The sequence below is a fragment of the Girardinichthys multiradiatus genome, chromosome 19 (assembly GCF_021462225.1).
Source record: "Girardinichthys multiradiatus isolate DD_20200921_A chromosome 19, DD_fGirMul_XY1, whole genome shotgun sequence".
NCBI lineage: Eukaryota > Metazoa > Chordata > Actinopteri > Cyprinodontiformes > Goodeidae > Girardinichthys > Girardinichthys multiradiatus.
The window spans coordinates 14,110,552-14,133,093 of record NC_061811.1 but is presented as its reverse complement, the minus strand read 5'-3'; the positions used below and the strand labels follow the sequence as shown (position 1 = coordinate 14,133,093).

Below are 22,542 nucleotides of genomic sequence, written 5' to 3'. Positions count from 1 at the left end.
ATAAACCCTTGCACCAGTCTGATCGATTTGTTTTTCTCTCTTTTTGCCAGGCTCATGTCACACTTGCTGTAAATCCTAACAAGCTTTGCATTGGTGGCAACACAACTCCATTACACCCACCTGAATAATAACAGTCCTGACATTTGCTGGACATTTTCAGACCCTACAAAGCCTTCCTAAATGTAACTCATCTCGTCTAGAAGGTACTGAAAAACTGTTCTTAGAGTTGCAAAATTACTAGCAGCAGATTGCTTGCAGTTGAGGCCATTTGGATGCAAAGCAATGATGGCTGCACACACCAAAATGATTTCAGGCACATCAGCATTCAAAGCAATCGGTGTAATAATTTTATTTATGATGAATTTAGCTGTACTCTTACACAGTAGGAAAGATGTTTGGTGATGAAAATAAAACGAAACAGAATAATCCTTCTTAGGACAAATCTTTTTGAAATGAATTATTATGCATCTTCATCTTACAATGAAAACTTAAGTTTGTAGTTTATATAGTTTATATAAACTCAACATTTGTTAAACTACATGAACATTTTAGCCATGCCTGCTTTTGGCTGCCAGAGATTGTCATGTCTTTCAGTTTTATCAGTGGTTTTAGTTACAACATATGTTTTTAATTACTTTCTTTAAGACTGCTTTGTTTTCTTTGTTGGTCAAAATTGTTTCACCTCTTCTTTTTTGGCACCAAGATTCTCCTATTGGCTTGGATCTGAAGAAGAAAAACATAAGGATTTTAATTAGCTCCAAATACTAAAAGCTGCTCGAAATTGCTATATTGCTCATGTGACCCTGTTCTTTCAGCCTCGCTCTGCAAAAGCAGATAGGCTGTTCCAATACTTACCCCCATGCGGTGCCATGACTGTGTGGTAACATCTGAAGCATAACACCAGGAGGAGGGCCTCTGCAAACTGAAATGTGCTGTACAACAGGGGAAACAAAAACAAGGGTCCAATGGCCTGTGGAGAAAAGGCCACCTTAAGAATTGCGGTTAACAGCTGGATGTTTTGACAGCCTGTCTCCATGGAGATGGTTCTGCTGCATCTGAGAAAAAGGAGTAAACTCATAACATTATTTCTTTTATTTTATGAAGCTGAAATTAACTCACAATATTAACTGAAACATTTAGATTACAGGATTTCTATCCAGATTGATATTTTACTTTGCTAAAGTAAGCACTTATCTCTGTATAAAGAACAAATAGTCGTTGATATAGCAGAGTCATATGAAGTGAAGATTTATTTTTTTGTGTGAAACCGAACCATGACCTGCCTTTTTATTGAGTTAAGTGAAGAGTAACATGTTTTAACATACTGTGGGCTGAGTCTGCAGATGATTGACACGACATATCCCAGCATAAAACCAATCAGAGGCATCAGTGCAGCCACAGCAAGGACATCTGGCATAAGGATCATCCATATCACATCTTTTACAGCGAGGCCAGACAGGACAGAAACTGTGATCACTGATATTATCAGCAAACCGAGACCAACCTGTCAAATAAGCAATGTTACATGGGTCTGTTCATCTCACTAACGAACATACATAAATATATTAATATAATACTAATATAATTATTTTTTTCATATTGCCATTGAAGGGATTCCATCACACATACAGAAGCAAGAAGATTCTGTTTTTTCTCAGTTTTATTGAGTATTATTCAGAATAACAGCACTTCAATCAAGAATTGTAAGAAAAATGAACGAACATCAATATTTTTTTAACTAAGCACTATTTCCAAACCGAAACGAACAAAGACAAACAAATACAGATGCTAACTGCTCTACGATTTATTTATTAAAGCTTCTCATTTAACTTTAAAACTTAAAAAGTAGTATTTTCTTAGCAAGAAATTCAACAATCAAACGTTTATCAGTCTACCAGGAGTTTAAAGAAAGAGGCTTGCAGGTTAATTTTGACTTATATTAATCCAATGTTTTATTAGAAGGAATTTAAAGTTTCTGAACCCCCTGTTATCCATCAGCTTCCAACACCAGAGCCGCCCCAACAGAATAGGAAAAGAGTTTTGGACTAGAATCGGACTTTTGGTTCACTCAGAGAACCAACTTGGACCTCCATTCATGCGGTTCCTGGAGTTTTGTTCCTCAGCTCAGCTCATGTGCAAATATTTGCATAATAGCTTTGAACCTGTTAGAAAGGAGGCTCAAAGACTAAAAGGAGTTGTTTTTTGTACTGTTTGGTACCTTGGTGATTCCTCACTTTGGATTTGGAAACAAGTTGGACTTGGTCTTGCTGTCTTTTTGTATTTAAACTTTTTTCTTGTTTGTGATTTATTCTCTGAACTTTTTGGACAATGATCTTGCCATGTTTCTATGCAATGAAACCATAAGCAATCCATGTCCTTCAGGTTTTGTATGTCAATCACCCGAATCAACTAAGAAAACCCTTGAGTGGCGGCATCAGCTGTACTTAGGACCACACCTGATTTGTGAATGAGTACACTTATGAAGAATTTGATTCAGGGGTTAAATTTTGAGTATTTAGAGTGTAATTTGTATAAATATCTTTGTAATATTAGTTTTATTTAATTATTTGGATTGTTATTTATTTATAGCAAATACCTGAACAATTGTAAAGTCAACTATTTGTACTCATACTCATGTCTTCGCTTATCCAGGAGGGGTTCACGGGGGCAGTAGTCTCAGCAGAGACGCCCAGACTTCCCTCTCCCCAGACACATCCTCCAGCTCCTCTGGGGCAAGCCCAAGGCATTCCCATGCCAGCTAAGAGACATAGTCCCACCATCGTGTCCTGGGCTGTTATGAATAAGACCAGTAACAAAGGGTAGCCCTGCTGCAGCCCAACATGCACCAGGAATGCGAATTCCGAACCAAACTCCTGCTCCGCTTGTACAGTGATTGGATTACCCTTAATAAAGTGCTCCAGAGTCTGTATTTCTGGAGTACGACAGCATCACAACATCCACAAACCTGAGGTACTCAGGGCAGATCTCATCCACCCCTGACGCCTTGCCACTGTGGAGCTTTTTGAATAGGTGACTTCGGCCTTGGTGATGAACAAGTCGAACTGTGAGTCCTCAGTCCTTCTTCCACCGCCTGGTAAGGTCCCCCGTCGAGCTCTGCGTGTCCCTACCCCCATTGTAAACAGTGTTGGCCAAGTACGGCTTCACTCTCCTCAGGCGCCAGACGGTTTGCCAGAAACTCTACAAGGCCAACTGATAGTCCTTCTCAATGGCTTCACTAAACTCCAGGCCTGGGTTTTTTCCTCTGCTGCAGCCAAGGCTGCAGCACTTCCTCTATACGCTTGGGCCTGCCAAGTTGTACGGCTTTCTCCTTTTGCAGCAGACCAAATCCATCACCAGGTGGTGACCGGAGAACACCTCAGCCCCTCTCTTCACCCAAATGCCCAAGACATGCGGCTGAAGTTCCAAAGACACTACAAAGTCAGTCATCAACGTATGGCCTAGGGTGTCCTGGTGCCAAGTGCACTTGTGAACACCTCTATGCCGGAACATGGTTATGGCATAAAGGGGTTCTTGTTATGGACAATCTGTGATTGGCACAGAAGTCCAATAACAAAACACCACTCAGGCTCAGATCGGGGAGGCCATTCCTCCCAATCGCACCCCTCCAGGTGTTGTTGTCATTTCCCAAGTGGGCATTAAGGTCCCCCAGCAGAATGAAGGAGTCCCCAAGAAGGGCACCATCAAGCACCCTAGCCAGGGATGCCAAGACGGCTGGGTACTCCGCAGTGCTGCTCGGCCCATAGGCTTACACAACAGTCAGAGATTTCTCTTTGACCCAAAGATGCAGGGATGCGACACTCTTATCCACCAGGGTAAACTCCAATACAAGAGGACTGATCTGAGGGGCAACAAGTAAACCCATTCCAGTCAGCTGCCTCTCCCCATGGGTCACTCCAGAGTAGAAGATGGTCCAACCTCTCAGAGGAGGTGTGTTCCAGAGCCCACGCTATGCATAGAGGTGAGCCTGACTATTTCTAGCCGAAATCCCTCGACCTCCCGCACAAGCACGGGCTCCCCCTCACCCCCAGCAAGGTAACATTCCACAACCCTAGAGCCAGTTTGAGCATCCAGGGATCAGGTTGTCAAGGTCTCCTATATCTACTGACGTCCCCTTCCTCTTTGAACTCATGGTTCCCCTGCAGGGATTTTTTATGTTTTTATCTAGCAGAATTGCATCTTCCACATAAAAGCACTTTGATGTGTAGTAACAGATACACAAAACTAATTTATTTTGAGCATAACACTTTAGGATCATAAAACACTGATATTTATAAAATTTCAGGATGCCATCAGCATGGGATAAGACGTCATTGTGACTAGACCTATGGTCCATCAAAAATATTTTGAAGGTGCCTACAGAACTCAGTTCTTCTACTTGGAGAGTCAAATCTGATGTATTCCCTGCACTACAAATATTGGCTCCAAAACAAAAAAGTAAAAATGTGAAGGCTTTAGTTTGATTACTTACTTTAGTTATAGTTGAGGAGTAATTTGGCTTGTAGTGGTTGATGAAAATGCCAATAGCACAAGGCACCAAGGTAAACAAAAGGGCACTGATGATGCCAACATAAGGAACAGCATTTTTCAGACCAGTGAAACCTTGGCTGAGGATGTACAGCAGCAGAGGCATGACAACCAGGGCAGTGATGCTGGAGCAAGTTGTCATGACAATGCTGGAAGAATTTCAAAACGAGAAACATTAATTATTAATACAAAGAGGAATTTTTCTTACAAAAGTGAAAAAACTGACACCTTTATATGGGTTTACCTGAGGTTCATGTCACCTTTTAATAAGAAGGAAAGAATATTAGATAAGCTTCCCCCTGGAGAGCAGCCACAGATGAGTACGGTTACAGCCTTAATGGGATCCAGTTGGAGGATTTTGGTCAAAGAAAAAGCAGTGAGGGGCATTATGCAGAACTGGGCCAGCAGTGCAATGGCTACTCCTTTTGGCTTGAGAAGATGGGCCCTAATTTTGGAAACCTCCATCGTGCACCCGAGGGAAATCATGGTAATAAAGAGGATGGTCACGATAAAAAAATTAATGGCTGTGTTCATGGGTTTGGGGATGATCAGGATGCCCATACTGCCATTCCCAGGGATGTAACTATCATTGTGGATGGTGGTAATTCCCACATACCCTGCGGTCGCATTCATCATGGTGGTTCTTCCAAAACCAGTTTTATTGTGTCATTGATTGCATCTGCCAAACAAATGAAATGAAAACAAGTATTATTTGTGACTCAAATTAATTATTTCTAAGGCAGGAAATGCCATTTTTGCACAGCACACACAAAAAATCTTGAAACCCACACATAATTGTCCTTTCACTTCCATGTTATGCACTACTTTGAGTTGGTCTGTATCGTACAATCCCAATAAATGCACTGTGGTCATAATGTAACCGGCCATGACAAAAGTACAAAATGTATGACTACTTTTGTAGGCACTCTGGCTACCATTTAAAATTCATTAATGTTTTTAAACCTGTTCCTTTGGAAATTGAATGCCTGCCTTCATCTCTTAAATGCCTGAAAAAAACGTAAAAAGTGTCCTTATAAGGACTTTGTCCCTACTCTTTCCCATCTCTTTGGAAAACTGAATCAGTAGCCCACACAAAGTGGGAAAAGTATTTTTCTCAAAATTTTCTGTGAAGTGTCAAGTGGCCTAAGATCTGCTGTTAGTGTTTACACAATTCAACTGGAAGATCAGACCTCTCTTAAAAAGAGGGACAGATAAATGTTGGCCTCAAGCACTTAATATTCAAATCACATCGTTCCACTGGAGAAAAACTAACAATAGGTGTAAACCCTGTGAGTCTTGAAAACGAGATTTACGGTAAATCTCTTGGAAAAAATCGTATTTATTACCTCTGCCAAACTGTAGGTTTTTGTTCCCTTTGGTCCATCAGCCTGTTTGCAAAACAACTCACAAAGTTGTGAACAAATTTTGATTTAAGTTTTAGACAAGGTGCTTGAACAGATGATTAGATTTTAGTGGTAATGCGGAGCCCCATCTGGATCCAGGATTTATTTAAGGAGTCTTTATTATTGCTAGACCATGGTGTGGCAACTTGGAATTCCCACATGGTTCTTCACTCTGTCAGTATCTGACATGCAGTGAGCAGAAGTCATCCAGAGTATAGCTCATCAGTATGAAAAAAACCGACATGCATCAATGACCCAATTGCCTTGGCAACGGTCTCCACTCTCTGAATGCTTTTCTAGTTAATTTTTACATCAATGAAATAAAACTGCATACTTGTCAGCTCATTGATTGCTACTAAATTTGGACTAGTTCTAAGACATTTACATATAGGACTTTATTACATTCTGTTGTAGTTATAGCTTCACACCAAATCTTGTTTTTAGTAGTTTAATTTTACCCTCAGCTCTATGAATGGACGGGGGGCACAAAAGGGTTTTCTCTGCAAAGCAAATCTTCTGAATTCCACTGAGCTGAATTATAATGCTTGCCCTGCGATGGACTGGCGATCTGTCCAGGGTGTACCCCGCCTCTCGCCCATAGACTGCTGGAGATAGGCACCAGCTCCCCCGCGACCCACTATGGAATAAGCGGTAGAAAATGACTGACTGACTGACTGAATTATAATGCTTCATTAAACAATGAAGCATTGAATAGAAATGGGAACTTTTTTTCTGTAAGGTTAAAGTTCCTTGAGTACATTGTGTCAAATAAAGACACATATATGCAGTGTAGCTATTATTTATTGTCATTTTTCATTTTCTTTCTAATTTATTTAACACCTAACAACTTATAACTACTTCTTTCATTATATCATGTATAGTATCATGGCAACAATTTTGCATTTATTTTATGTCAACTATGGTTTATAGTTTGGGTATGTATATTCTGTCTGTGTTTCTTCTCCTCACAAATGCATTTTTCCAGTTTTACAACCTCCACAAGTCCTTTTGATCATTTTTTTTATTTACCTACATTTGACATTTCTAGCATATCTCTTTAATGTCTGTCTTAATATTGGGCAACATATGGAAATGTAATGCTTGAAGTAACTGTGAAAAACTGTGATAAATTATGAATCAGGCTGTTCGTGGGATGCAATACTAAATACACCACCAGCGTTGTTCAGAAATAGAGACAATTTGACAAAAGAAGAATATGAACAAAAGCCACCTAATCTGCAGACAGAACATCCAGAAGTGTTATTAAGAAGATTGTACTCTTTTTCAACATCTGCAAGTACAATATACATAGAGTTAAGCTCAAAATGATTAAAACCCCTGCAGGTTTAAGTTTAAACTAATCCTTTAATATTACTGACTGGAAGTAGTAATGTTTTGGTCTGGCCAGAATCCCAATGTGAATCTGATAGAGAAAGTGTGTGTGTGTGTGTGTGTGTGTGTGTGTGTGTGTGTGTGTGTGTGTGTGTGTGTGTGTGTGTGTGTGTGTGTGTGTGTGTGTGTGGCCTACAGAATAGGGTGATGGGGAGACTTGGAACTCCTCACCACACATGAATTAATGAATAACAGGAAAAAAGCTGGTCAGCAATTATAAGCAGGATGAGATTTCTGTAATGCCAAAGAGATTTTTCAATTGATTGACAATGGTAAAAATACGTTTTAAAAAGTCATTTTGTTTTCCAACGTAAATGAAAACTGATCTTTTAAAAAAAATTTATTTTAAGTTTGCAACTTTAGGGTTAGGCTGCTGGTGAATGTCCCAACAACCTCACCCATTGTCCTTAGTGATATCTTTAGTTTTTATGTATGTCATTAACACAGCCAATATTTATCAACACATTCATGTAAGCATGTATGCAGTCTTTGTTTATTTAGGTGTTAGTGCTGTTGCAATGCTGCATATTTTCTTTCTTTTATTAGAGACCATTGGCATAGTGGTTGTGTGTAGACTTGTTCTTATCTGTGTCCCTGTCCATTTATGTCAAATCAGATGGCAGCTCTCCATGGGTCTAGTTTTGCTCAAGGTCTGTTCCAGTAATTTTCTTTTCTCTCAGAGTTTCTATACAGTGTATGATTTCCACTTCAAGCAACTTTAGGTACACTTTAGGTACAGCTCAGTATTTTTGAATATCAATAGAATGGAGAACATATTTCAGCATTTCAATTTAATAAGTGAAACAGGTATATTGTATATATTCATTACACACACAGTAAAATATTTCAAGTTTTTATTTTGATAATTTTGAATTACAGCTAATCAAAAACCCAAATTCAGTTTCTCATTTAATTCTAGAAGACTAGCATTAATATTAGTACCAATATATTCTATAAGACTAATAACAATAATTTTTCTAACACAGAAATGTTGTCTACCCTTGTTCCTTCAACTTTTATTTCATTGCTTCTAAAGAGGGTGTAAATGACTGTTCAAGCCAGCAGTCTTCTCACTGATTGTGTTACATCTCTGTAATAAAAATCCTTCATTAGTAGTCAAATTCTGGCTGTCTGAGAAACTGAATTTTGAGAAACTGTTAGTTATCAAAAGTAACTATGAGCAATGAATCTAGAGAAATCTTTACAGTTTTCTAAAATACATTTACTTTTCCATAACAGATGACCTGTATATGGTGCCATTGTAATAAGCTGCGCATTTATATTAACAACAGTGTTATAATACAGTTTAATGTCACTTTTTCCTGCACAATAACTACATCTTTTCTCACAAGGAGTTTTAATAAACAGTGTGTGGCTTTCATGAAAGCTTTAGACATTCTGACCCTAACTACCAAAAACTGCTTTCTAAAAAAAAAAAACACAATCAGTTTGCTAGATTTGGGAAATGTCTTAACATTTAGACTTCTTATTTGACTTAAACATTAAAAACAAAGAGTTTCACTAAATACGTAAAGTTAAATCTAATGCTGTGATGAGTAAAAAAAAGCAGCACCTTACCTTGATTTCAGGCCACTAGTTGCAGCGTTAAACATTTGTAATCCACACACTTGTCTTCATGCTGGCTCGCATTCTTGTGTTGGAACCCTCCACTCCGAGTTAAAGCCCCATTGTCACATGCTCTTCTGATGAAATGGTTGCTGCAGATGCTGCCGGCTGCTAAAAAAGAAACCAACAACAGAAGCATTTTCAGAAGCTCTCAAGATTACATTTTTATGTGAATCCAATCTGTCATCCCCTTTAATTGCTACTTACTAAACGTTGTCTGTCCATTGTGAGCACTCCCTTCTCTCGTTTCTGTCTTTTGGGATCACCACAGGAAAATAAGAGCTCAGTGATCTTCAATTATGAGAATAGAGTGGAACTGTTTCTATTTATCTAATACTCCTCTGCACTTCATTTGGTAGTAAAAACAGACTTAATTTTATATCCACAGGGGTATTAGTCTCCTGCGGGGCTTGTCGGTGTTCCTAAAGTAAATCTTCAAATATTCTACTACCAAGGCATGTTGTTAAACATGAACAAAACTGTGGATTACCTTCAGATTTGTTATTAGGTCCAAAATTTATATTTTTACACAATTAAAGTGAATCTATTAAATGAAATACTTGTTACGCCTATTACCTAAAAAGATTAAACAGTAGTTAAATAACTTTAAAATATGAGTCAATACTTGTACACTTGTCTCAATGCCAAAAGCATGTATTTATTTTTTTGTGTTTAGATTTAATCATAAAACACATGAGAAAAATTTTTTACTTCATGTTAGCTAAGCACGGTCAAAACCAGCTACTCGTTTAGGTATTACTTGAGTGCTTTTGTGTTTTAGTAATCAGAATCTGTTAAATTTGCATGATTTCTATCAAGCATGTAGTGCCACAAACAGTGCCTTGTAAAAGTATTCATTCTGCAAGAAATTGTTCTAATTGTGTCACCTTACAACTACAAACTTCAATGTTTTTTAATATGATTTTTTTGAGATGACCACATTTTTGTTTGTCAATCAAAAGTAAATCCCTAGCTTTAAACATCTCACAAAGCTCTTTTCAAAATGTGTTGCTCAGCTACAGATCTACTGAAACTGACTACCTAAACTTGCAGGCTGGGCAAGGAGAGGAAATATCAGAGAGGCAGCCAAGAGGTCCCTAACTCTGGGGGAGGTGCAGAGATCCACACCTCAGGTAGAAGCATCTGTTAATAGAACAACAAGCAACATTCTTTGTGTTGGGGAAAACTAACTCTCCACATCACCCTGTGAAACATGGCTGTGGCAAGATAATGCTGTGACAATACTTTTCTTCAGCAAGAACTGGGATGAAAAAATCAATGGATCTAGATACAGACCAGATTTACCTCCTTTAACTGGAAGTGGATCCATTAAAGGCTGAAAAAGACTTGAGACTGGGGTAAAATGTTCACCCTTCTACAGGGCAATGACCCTAAGCATACAGAGCTACAATGCAATGTTTTAGATAAAAGCATATCCTTATGTTACATTGACCCAGTGAAATCCAAAACAATTGAGAATTTTAGGGGCTGAATTTGAATGCAATTGTTATTTTGCAAGATAATTTGAAACCATGTATGATTCTTATTATACTTTATATGGCTTGGTCTATCACCTAAATCCCCAATAACATACATAAACATTTTTAGTTGTAACGCTTTAAACTGTAAAAAATGTTCAAAAGGAACAAATACTTTTGCAAGATGCTAGATCCTTTTCTAATCTCCATAAATGGGTAGATGAACATATAATGCTTCATGCAATAACTATTAATACTGTTTTGTTTTTTGTACACTAAAATTTTTTGATTATAAAATACATCTTAGGAGGTGCTTTAGAAGGTGTAAATGAAGCTTTGGTTTGCTCTCTATATTTTTCCAAGGTCTTATGAATGCAAATGGAGAAACATGGATGGCAGATGGGGGAGGGCAGCGGACGGGAGGAAGGCTGCCATCTGGTTTCGAAATCATATGTTGGAAGAAGAGAAGAGAAAAACAAACCCTCAATTAAACATCACAATACAAAACAATGGTAATAACGAATCCTAGTTGCAATAATTGATTTTATGTAGCAACAGGGGTTCTTCAGATATTTTAATCTATGTACCGCTACTTAATTTTCCACCTGTCTGTATACAAGTTATATATTACAGTAATACATCAAGCATGCACTGAGTCCTGAGGTTGTTGGACACCTAACTTGTAAGTAGATATTTTAGTGTGGGTGCGTCCAAGTTCTTAGTCTTATAGGAAATGTAGTTTTAATGCCAAAAAGGCACTTACGCCTGACTTAGATTAGTGTCAACCCTGCACTTCATTTCCCATAGGTCTGTGCTCAAACCGCGCCTGCGCCGTGCTTGTTTTTCCCGTCCATGTGTCCATCGTCATGCCTCTGCCGTAGCAGCAGCTCCGCGCTACGTTGTGTGTTCGCCTCCAGTTGTCGCTGCACTTTGTTTTGACAGCTGCCTGCTTTCTTTTCTAGAACATTTTTTTACTGAAGAATGAGCGAAAACGATGACATCGAAGTCGACAGCGATGTACGTGATTCGGTTTCTTCCAGCAGTACTAGCTAGCCAGCCTCGTTTAAACGGACAGCAGTGTAAATATAGCTGCAGAACACCGAAGCTATGTGAGCTAGCTCAGTATTTTTTTTTTTTTTTTAGCTAACATTAATATATTTTTTAGACAAATTAACTAAAGTAGGATAAAATGTTGGTGTATTTTCTTGTAATTAAAAGCCAAACACACAAGACTGACTGAAAGAACTGTACATTTTATTCCCCTAAGGCATTACATTCCTTCTAGTATTATGTCCATGTGATGTTAGCATGCTCACAGAAGCCCTTACATCAACCAAATATAGTAAGATGCCGAATAAAACCCTTAGTTAACTGCAGCACATTGAAAACGTGATGCGGCAGTCAACATTTAAGCTGTAGCTGCAACAAGGTGGGCTCATATGAGTCGAAATGTTCCTGTCATGTTCTTTATTTTAATGAAATGCTGCATGTATACAGTGTCCTAAGAAATGTTAGCAGTGTATATGTAAAAAAAAAAACAACAACTCTTGTTTATTGCAATCCGTTCATTGAAGGTTGGGCCTATCATGTCAACAATAGTAGCTACGTCGATAGCATTTAGATGATCAGAATATATTGCAGTGTTTTATCTCTAAATCAGACCTCCGATTAGACAAGGGTGTGTTTCGTCCTTTAACCCACATGGTAAATATTGCAAATCAGCACTGAATAGACATGAAGTACTCTGTGTTCTTCTGGTGTATCTGGTATCACACATATTCCCTGACCTCCCTGCACACTGACGAGGCCCTACTGTACAGCAGTTATTTTATTTCTAAATGTAATCCCTCGGCATTCTTTATTATTGGTTAAAAAAATAAATAAGTGCATGGTGAGAGGACTTGATGTAAAGAAATTGCGAATTGTCAGTAATGAGTATGCTAGAAAAACCCAACCTTGAATATGAGTGCATTTATGCAGCGGCAGCAAAATCCCCGTTTTTTTAGAAACAATTATTTGAACCAGCAACGCAGTAGTACTTGCATGGTCCACTTACTGGTATCAAGTGTATAGCATGGTTTAAAAAGTTACAGTTTCAAAACCGCCCAGTAATTTTATTGAGATGTTTGAAAAAGTTCTGGGGCCTCATCAGAGGTTGCCCCCCCTCCGAATTGAGAACTTGACAAAATGTATTTTTGTTTATCCATAAACCACTGTATGAGTAGCTGGTACCAGTGTTCTGCATAAATTCACTTAATTGTTAAAATTTGATAAAACATCTAAAACAGCTTTAAACCATTTCCAGGTTCAGTTTATTAACTCCATTTGTAACAGTAAAACAGTTTGTGATTCAGATAGTAAAGAAAAAAAGTGAAACACTAGGAGGTGCATTTCTGTAAAACCTATGCAATAACATTCAAAGATTTTTTTAAGCATTGTAAACATTAGACCCTTTCACAAAGTATGCGACATTTTTTTATGCACAATTTTGCAGCAATTATATTTTAGCTTATGAAAAAAGGCTGAAGTGCATAACATTTGCATTTCCCTAAACCAGAGGTCTTTAACTCTGGTCCTCATGACCCCTGTCCTGCATGTTTTAAATGTTTCCCTGCCTCCACACACCTGACTTCCATAAATGGATGATTTACAGGCCTCTGCAGCACTTGATGGCTGCTAAGGAGGTGATGCTACGGTCACAAAATGACCGGCCCATTGGCGATACTCATTGAGTTTTTGATGAAAGAAATCGATGATTTATTGGTATAACTGGGGTGTAAAGTCTCCATGTGCCGCCTTAATTTGTTTGGTTTCATGCTATGTGCTGCCAGAGTTTTTAGACATTAATTGAGAAATACTGCGTTAACCTAATATTTTCCATTGTGACTGAAAAATCTGAAGGCCATCTGTCGTTTTGACAGATGTTCCCTGTTTTAAAACTTTGGATGAAGTAGTACTGATAATTTCACCCTTCTCAAATGTGGTGGCAGAGCGCAGATTCAGCCTCCAGAACAACATCAAAACACCAACGAGAAGTTGTCTGTTGGAGGCTAAAGTCCAAACTTCACAACATATAGCCTTTGCAGCAGTCCCACTCCAGACATTTGATTTATGCACAAGCAGCTGTGTAATTCAGGTCCATGTGGACCAGGAGGACGTTGTGAGACAGTGCGTTCGGGCCACAGCATGTGTTCTGTTCATATTTTAGGAGCAATCGTTTAATTTCATTGTTTATTTGTAGTTACTGGGACCACTGTCGGTGTTTCTGTACAGCTTGTTTGGACTGAATATTAATTCAAATGAATTAACATAAATGTTGTTGATGTTTAATTATCACTTTAAAAAATAAAGTGACGGGTAAAAAGAGATTATGACCAGATTTTTTTACCCTGTCAGTCAAAATGGCCGACAACGAAAAGTCTAGCGCAACCTCTGGGCCTCATGTACTAGGACCTGCATGGATTTCCTGAAACGTGTCGACAATTGATATCCAGAAAACTGCATACTCAGAAATAGATCCAGATGTACGAAACTCTGCGTACCCATGGATCCAAGCAATATGAAAATGAACACTAATGGGAGAATATTAAACTCCTTCCTTAACACGTTGTTATTGTAATGTGCAAAATTGATGCAAATTAGCCCTGCAGCTGTGATTCTTCTCATTGCATGATCAAAACTCATGTCAACCTGTGGAAAGAAGAGACCATCCTTTCTGAACATCCAATGTGGGAGATAGCCGGGGTCCATACACTCAAAAAAAAGTCAAATTTTACATGAACCTTTGCTCTTATCTTTTCCATACTTCCCTTTTATATACACATCTTTCAGTCTCTCTTGCATCTTTGAAGGGTGGAGGGCAGGGGCTTAAGCCAGGGCAGAGTTATCATTTTTCTCGCCACAAGTAGAATGACCCGTAATAACTGGACTTTCTTTTTCTCTATATTTCCTCCTGGAATCAAACCCAATATATAATACTGTGGGTTTAGTGGTTATGTAATTTTTCAAATCTTTTGAATTTCTGTTTGAACTCCCTGGCAGAATGAGATCAATATCTGGCAATCCCAAACAATGTCAGTGTGGTCCACAATCTAATTGCAGTTCCTCCAGCATAAATTGTAATATTTTTTTAAATATTTTGATATGATGGGGGTTGTTTTGAAGAATCAAGAATCAATTAAGAATCTCATTTTTAATTTCCAATCAGATTCTTTCCACCCTGGGCTATAGTAGTTCTCATAATCCCTCCCATTCTCCATCTTCAATAATAAACATTCATTTCTATTTCCCACTTTTGCTTTATATCTAGAATTATCAGAAAAATGTGTTTTGTATATTAGATATTTTTTTCCTCCATACATTTTATCATAAAGAAGGTAATCCGTTAATCGCAGGTACCGGTAGAAGTCTTTAGAACATAGTCCCTATTTGTCTTGCAACTGCCTTAATGATGTGAGAATTTCCCCATTAAATAATTGGTTAATTGTTATTAATCCTTTTTCTGCCATCTCCAATACCCAGCGTCCACCTTGTTTGGAAAAAAGTCAGCAATCTTGGCTGTTTTCACTATGCATGATATTGTTAGAAGTGCTCCTATTTTCTTCCTCACCAGAGACCAAACCTTATGACTACAAATAATCGATTCATTTCCAATTTTTAGATCTTTCCATTTCCTTCCCTCTATAAATGGCACCATTTTGAGAGTTACCAGTGGGCAAGCATTATTCTCCAAACTAATCCGATTTACCTCCTATTGGACCACAAGCTATTCGACCACACAACGGGGTTATGCTGCCCAATCGTACCATTTCAAACAACAGTTTCGGTCTGATTCTGAGATCTGATCCAGCTTTTGTTGTCACAGTTCCAGTTGGTTTAACTTTATAATAATTCCTCTGGTTGTGGTTATGGTGAAGCTTAGGCAAGTAGCTGTTGTTTGTTATGTTGACATTTCCTGACATATCTCCATGATATCAGGAAAAGTTGCACTCGGGATACTATTGCTAAATATTGCAATGACGAGGTAAATCATGGTGATAAAGAGGATGGTTATGATCAGAATATTAATGGCTGTGTTCATGGGTTTAGGGATGATCAGGATGCCCATACTGCCATTCCCAGGGATGTTACTATCATTGTGGATGGTGGTAATTCCCACATAGCCTGTGGTCGCATTCATCATGGTGGTTCTTCCAACACCAGTTTTATTGTGCCATTGATTGCATCTGCCAAACAAATGAAATGAAAACGAGTATATTCTGTGACTCAAATTAATCATTTCTAAGGCAGGAAACACTATTTAAGACCAAATTTTGAACCTCCTGCAGGCAGTAACTGTCAACCTTAAGGGCTGCTGATGTGTGTATTTTTAAAGGCTTAAACAAATTCGCAAAACATTTGAATTGTAGTTTTTGAACTGAAGATTAAAAAGAACATAAGGTTTTAAATTGCAAATTGTGTAATTATTTTGAAAGAAAAAAAGTGCTTTGCATAAGTAATCATACCCCCGTATGTTCATGCTTTTAAGGTTCAACCACACACCTTATTGTATTTTAATTGGATTTTATTTGAAAGACCAACTTCTAAAGTGTCCACTTAGTCAAACTTTTTGGAACCTTTTTTCATCTTTTTGATCACGACTGTACCAACTCTGCACATTTGGAGACAGATTTTTTGTAGCACAGTCTGTATGCTTAGAGTTATTGTTCTGCTGGAAGGTGCAGCATTTAACAGATTTTATTTCTTCCCCTGTATATAGGGAAAGAAAGAAATCCATCTTTCCATTAAGTCTGAGCAACTTCCCTCTCCCCGAAGCATGATACTGCCACCCCCATGTTTCACGGTGCAGACACTATGTTCATGGTGATCGGTAGTTATATTTTTCCTTGACAGATTTTTCCCAAAAGGCTTCATTTTGGCCACATCTTGCCAGACTATCTTTGCCTTGTTGTGTTTGTGGCCAAAAAGTTCAGTCAGTGGTGAAAAATAGACTTAAGACCTGATCCAGCTTTCATTGTCACAGTTCCAGTTGGTTTAACTTTATACAAATTTATCTGACTGTAGTTTGTGTTTCATTTATTTTTAATATACACTATGCCTTTACATTTCGGTGTAAACTGGATGTCTTTTTGCAGGCAGACAAGCGAGCACATCACAACGCGCTGGAGCGCAAACGGAGGGACCACATCAAAGACAGTTTTCACGGTTTAAGAGACTCTGTGCCTTCATTACAAGGAGAGAAGGTGAGATGTAAAGGTGTAAGTAAATTTAGATTTTAATGTATGAAAACAACAAAACATATTTCCTGTCAAGTTTGCTTCACTTTTATTTATTGCGCTCTTTTTCAGTCATGAGATTTGGAACATTAACATTGTTTTGAGGAATTTGAAATAACGTGAAATTAGTTTAAAAACTAATTAAAGAGGAACTAAACCCCAAATCAACTTTTTCTGCAGATAAACTGGGCCTTCAGTGTGCTATCTTTATGTTACTGTGCTATTTTTTTAATTTCATGTAAACTTATTTAACTCTGCAATATGTGTCCTAAAACTTTCTTAGTGCTGCCCTCTTTGGGTTGAATGGTGGCTACAGCAGTAGGAATTTTCCTATTAGCTCAAATGGTACAGCATGGTACATGTCTAGTCACAGCATGTTCGGGTATAAAACCATCTCACTCTGACACATGCCCCTGTAGTGAGTCAGGAGTTGGAATTGTTCCTCCACTGTCTCGACAGCGCCATCTTCAGGCATCGCCACATCAGCGGCTTGAACTGATAAGACTCAGGCCTGCTGGACTCCATAAAGCCTCTCTCAACCTCCGATGATGAGGGTGGTGAAAAATCTTCCACCTGAAAAGATCTCTCTGTGGCACTCTCCATGTTTCAATATACCAAATAAAGCTAGCTGCTCTTTCCCTCATCCTCCTGATAACACCCTCCGCTTATCCCCACACTTGGCCATGCCCCTCAGTGTCTCTTGGCACTGCCCACTTTGGTGTTATTTTTCACAATTTGTCTGGGAGCCGATTTATCCTTTTACATGGGGTTTAGTTCCACTTTAAGAACAACAATTAGTTTGTGTTCATACAACCAGTTCACAATGCAAATCAGAAGAGAAAATACAAAATTATTTTAATAAAATACTGCTTCAAAAATGGTTTGCTGAATTAGAGATTATTAACCTTTTGATTGATTTAGACAATTGTTTCTTAATGTTGTATTAACTAGCCATCACAGTGACTGATTGTTATTACCTGGCTTTTGTGAAGTGCCTTGAGACAACATGTGTTGTGAATTGGTGCTACATAAATAAACTGAATTGAATTGAATTGAATTGAAGAATAGGTCAAACACTATTTCCGTCATTGGAGAAGAAGTGGAGGTGGTGGAGGAGTATAAATACCTTGGTGTTCACCTGGACAACAGAGTAGAGTGGAGATGCAACTGTGAAGCCATCTACAAGAAGGGACAGAGCAGACTGTACTTCTTGAGGAAGCTTAGGTCCTTTGGTGTTTGCAGCAAGATGCTGCATATCTTCTATAAGTCTGTTGTGGAAAGTGTGATCTCTTCTGGCATCATCTGCTTGGGTAGCAGCATCAGAACCAGGGACTTAAAAAAGCTGAACAAGCTAATAAAGAAGGCTGGCTCTGTTCTGGGGACTCCTCTGGAATCTCTGGAGATCATTGTGGAAAGACGGATTCTTCATAAAATGAAGAACATTATGGAGAACCCAAATGAGCATCCTCTTCATGAGACTGTTGTACAACAACAGTGTCTTCAGTCAGAGGTTTCTTTAGATCTGCTGTAAGACAGACCGCTACAGGAGATCCTTCCTGCCCACAGCCATCAGCATCTATGATGGCTCTTTGAAGAAACCTGCATAATAAGAGCTACAACAACATTTAATCACCATTTTAATCTCCCGTTGCAGGAGTAAAGTGACTGTTTACCTGTCACTAACTTTACAAAACATATCTGTCGCATCAGGCTCAGTGGCCTGTTCATGCTCAAGAAGTTAAGGAAAAAACAAAACACAATAATAAACTATCTAAATTGTTTTATCCTAAACCAGTTTTCTCTGCCCAGACACAACCTCCTACATGAACCATTCGGATGAACAAAAGGAGGTACGAGTTGCGTGGCAGCCGCTCTCAGGCTGGGGCGAGCGACTGCTCGGACTGGCACAAGTGTTAGGCAAGTGAAGCTGCCGTCTTCTTCAGGCAGTGGAGAAAAAAAAGCTGTCATTACACTGTAATGACGTAATTAGCCTCTTCTTGGGGAGTCTTGGGCTCAGATTCTTTTCCGCAAGAGTTTGGATCCAAGGTTTCTCCTTGTGTCCTCCTCGATGCAACGTTTGGGGGGGACGGACATCACTGTGTGCCAGAGTTTTGTAGCTCTATGACATCACAGCGATTCCAGCTGTGAAACTCCTCCATCCTGGGAGCTGTGCATGAAAATGGGTTATAACTGTGCATTCTGGTATTCAGACTTTTTATCACTCCTTTGTTCTCTGTTTAGTTCAGTGCTTTTTGTTTCTCCCATGCTTGGGCCCAACAATCTTTACAGTGAAACATGGTGATGCCAGATTAATGCTCAGGGGATGCTTTCCCTTTGTAAAAGGCAAGCTGGTCAGAGTTGTTGCAAAGATGGATGGAAGCTAAATACAGGGTAATCCTGGAAAAAACCTGTTAAAGGCTTCAAAATCCTTGAGACTAGAAGTTCCAGCAGAGTGACTAAACATCAGGGTCAGTCTCTACATGTGTGAAGCTGGTACATGCAGTCATATTCAGCAAATTAGAATATGTGTTCCAGATAAGGCTTATTTGTCAGAACCCGTAATTAAACAGACTTTTTACGAGGCTCACATTTCTGTATTAAAACTGTTATTTTTATTGGTCCGATGTAATATTCTAATCTCATTGGCTGGAAGCAGAAAATCATAATTAGCAGAAATAAAAGCTTGAAAACATCCGTCTTTGTGTAATTCGTCTATATGACGTGTCTCACTTCGTGAATTAACTTACTGAAATAAAAGGACTTCAATATTATTCTAATTTATTTTCTATAACTGTACATACCCCTAAAAAGTGCAAGAAAGCATTTATTAAAAATTAAAATAATTTTGTGTGGATTAGTTTTAGTGCATAAAATCCCAATAATATACAGGTCCTTCTCAAAATATTAGCATATTGTGATAAAGTTCATTATTTTCCATAATGTCATGATGAAAATTTAACATTCATATATTTTAGATTCATTGCACACTAACTGAAATATTTCAAGTCTTTTATTATCTTCATCTCTCAAAACCCCAATCATGGGTAAGACTGCCGACCTGACTGCTGTCCAGAAGGCCACTATTGACACCCTCAAGCAAGAGGGTAAGACACAGAAAGAAATTTCTGAACGAATAGGCTGTTCCCAGAGTGCTGTCCCACAGTCAGTGATGGTCTGGGGTGAAGTGTCAGCTGCTGGTGTTGGTCCACTGTGTTTTATCAAGGGCAGGGTCAATGCAGCTAGCTATCAAGAGATTTTGGAGCACTTCATGCTTCCATCTGCTGAAAAGCTTTATGGAGATGAAGATTTCATTTTTCAGCACGACCTGGCACCTGCTCACAGTGCCAAAACCACTGGTAAATGGTTTACTGACCATGGTATCACTGTGCTCCATTGGCCTGCCAACTCTCCTGACCTGAACCCCATAGAGAATCTGTGGGATATTGTGAAGAGAACGTTGAGAGACTCAAGACCCAACACTCTGGATGAGCTAAAGGCCGCTATCGAAGCATCCTGGGCCTCCATAAGACCTCAGCAGTGCCACACGCTGATTGCCTCCATGCCACGCCGCATTGACGCAGTCATTTCTGCAAAAGGATTCCCGACCAAGTATTGAGTGCATAACTGTACATGATTATTTGAAGGTTGACGTTTTTTGTATTAAAAACACTTTTCTTTTATTGGTCGGATGAAATATGCTAATTTTGTGAGATAGGAATTTGGGGTTTTCATGAGCTGTATGCCAAAATCATCCGTATTAACACAATAAAAGACCTGAAATATTTCAGTTAGTGTGCAATGAATCTAAAATATATGAATGTTAAATTTTCATCATTACATTATGGAAAATAATGAACTTTATCACAATATGCTAATATTTTTAGAAGGACCTGTACATTGAACTAGCTCTTTGTAATGTGCCTAATTAACTCATGGTCTAACATGTTTTTCTTTAACAGGCTTCTCGGGCCCAGATTTTGGACAAAGCCACAGAATACATCCAGTTGATGAGGAGGAAAAATCATACCCACCAGCAAGACATCGATGATTTAAAAAAGCAGAACGCACTGTTGGAGCAACAGGGTACGTTGAGGAATCCTTCAACTGATGATGGCTTTTGTTCTCTACTGTACATTAACGGTCTTGTGTCAATCTGTTTAGTCCGTGCTCTGGAGAAGGCCAAAGGGAACTCACAGCCCCAAACAAACTACTCCTCTGACAGCAGCTTGTACACAAACCGCAAAGGGAGTGCGGTTTCGGCCTTCGACGGGGGATCCGACTCCACCTCCGAATCAGAGCCGGATGAGCCGCCCAACAGGAAGAAGTTACGCGTGGAGACCAACTAGACTCCTGGCAGTCGGGAGGGACTGTGTATCCACCAGCTCTTCTTACCTGTCCGCCTTCTTACACCAGTCAAGGAGATGAGGTGGAAACTGTCTTAGAGGTGCTGTTACTGTGTGTCCAAAACGCTTCTACCTTGCTGTATCCTTCGGCCAAGCTTCCCCCTCTTTGTTTTTGTTTCCCTGAAATGACTTTAATACCCCTAAAGTGTGGCAGCTCAGCAGTTTTGAAAGAACTCATGATCACACATAGAAAATGGCACAGCATGAAGCTTCAGTAAAGCTGCAAAAATAAACTTTACTTTTGGTTGTTTGGTACAGCCTATGTAATCTATTGAAGCTGCAAAACTTTGTCAGCTTTGTTGAAATTATGATCAGAGATAGTTTAACTTTTTGATATTCATATTTTTTCAGAAAAGAATGTGAATTGTTGTCAGATAAAGGTTTCACCTTAAAGAAGCAACACTCTTGATTCAGTTTAGGTGGCTGAAATTATGTCTTGGAAAACATTGTTTTAGTGACTCCCTCTTTTAATGCACTAAAATGTATTTCATACCCTTGTAATGTATATTAATATGTCTGGTCTCAGTAATGATTGGCTTCAGAGTAGACCAACTTCCAGTTTTAGAACATTTGAGTATTTATTTTCCTCTTTTTTTATCTCAGTAAATATATATATATAAATGTGGTTTAAAAATATCCCTTAATTAATAGTGAATGTTACACAGCGCAGTTGAAGGGCAGTAACCTATATTTTTTTTAATGGAAGTCCATTTCAGTGTGTTGTATGTAACACTGTATATTCTTTAATGGTGTCAGTTCTGCACAGAGAAGCCTTCCCTTGAAATAGTTGCCTGTGCTGGGAATGTTGATCTTTAGAAAATCAGAAAATAATGTGTGTATGTAATCAATATTTGTTCCATTCCATGGAAATTACAGGTATGTTGTACATACTGCCAACGGTTGTCTTGCAAGTTAAGGCATACCTTTATTATGAGACTATAAATAAAACTATTTTATCCTTTTTGGATGTACTTGTGACTCAGTGTGTGCTTATTAAAATCTCTCACCAGTCCGATTTATTAACTGAAATACATTTTTTTCCACAAACAAATACACTCTTAGAATAAAAATAGAGCTTGGTAATAAAATATAGTTTATTAAAAGCAAACTTTTTCTGCTTCATGTGCATATGTGTTTATGACATCACAAGAGGTGAAGAATCAGGTCTGACCAGCTAGCATTAGTACACATTATGGCAGAAGAGTGACTGTGATACAGTTTAGCAGATGTTGAAGCATGCAAGTTACATTTAACTTGCAAGAGGTTCAGCCTTGCATGTTTGAGCTGGAGTTTAAAGAGCACCCAATGCATGATGGGTCCTGCTATGGATGAGGAAGGAAATAAGTGAAAATGATCATCTTGAGCAGTTGTGTTAATATGTTCATGTGTTAGCTCCTGTGCTGCAGACTACCTGGTTAGA

General features: G+C 38.6%; 2 protein-coding genes across 6 annotated transcripts in view; one reads left to right on the top strand and one right to left on the bottom strand.

Annotated features, from left to right (window-relative positions):
• Positions 1–331: 331 nt before the first annotated feature.
• The window catches only part of LOC124855513 (sodium/bile acid cotransporter-like), a 29,148-nt gene continuing 6,937 nt past the window's right edge, over positions 332–22,542 (bottom strand). Inside the window, exons 2-8 of one of the 3 annotated variants that reach the window (XM_047345449.1) lie at positions 9,174–9,219; positions 8,919–9,077; positions 4,790–5,224; positions 4,490–4,694; positions 1,326–1,504; positions 856–1,055; positions 332–723 (exon numbers count right to left, since the gene is read on the bottom strand). In XM_047345449.1, the coding sequence (XP_047201405.1) occupies positions 710–723; positions 856–1,055; positions 1,326–1,504; positions 4,490–4,694; positions 4,790–5,181 (990 nt within the window). In that variant the 5' untranslated portion in view covers positions 5,182–5,224; positions 8,919–9,077; positions 9,174–9,219 and the 3' untranslated portion in view covers positions 332–709. The remainder of the gene's footprint in view (positions 724–855; positions 1,056–1,325; positions 1,505–4,489; positions 4,695–4,789; positions 5,225–8,918; positions 9,078–9,173; positions 9,220–22,542) is intronic. The other 2 variants (XM_047345451.1, XM_047345450.1) reach the window with 2 other exon arrangements.
• On the top strand, positions 11,271–22,093 carry LOC124855516 (protein max-like). 3 transcript variants are annotated; one of them, XM_047345456.1, is made up of 4 exons: positions 11,278–11,461; positions 16,579–16,701; positions 20,679–20,802; positions 20,881–22,093. In XM_047345456.1, the coding sequence occupies exons 1-4, from the start codon at positions 11,426–11,428 to the stop codon at positions 21,063–21,065; spliced, it is 468 nt and encodes a 155-aa protein (XP_047201412.1). In that variant the 5' UTR covers positions 11,278–11,425; the 3' UTR covers positions 21,066–22,093. The 3 variants fall into 3 exon arrangements, with proteins under 3 accessions (XP_047201411.1, XP_047201412.1, XP_047201413.1); XM_047345457.1 differs by having other exon boundaries at positions 11,283–11,461; positions 16,579–16,686; XM_047345455.1 differs by having other exon boundaries at positions 11,271–11,461; positions 20,679–22,093.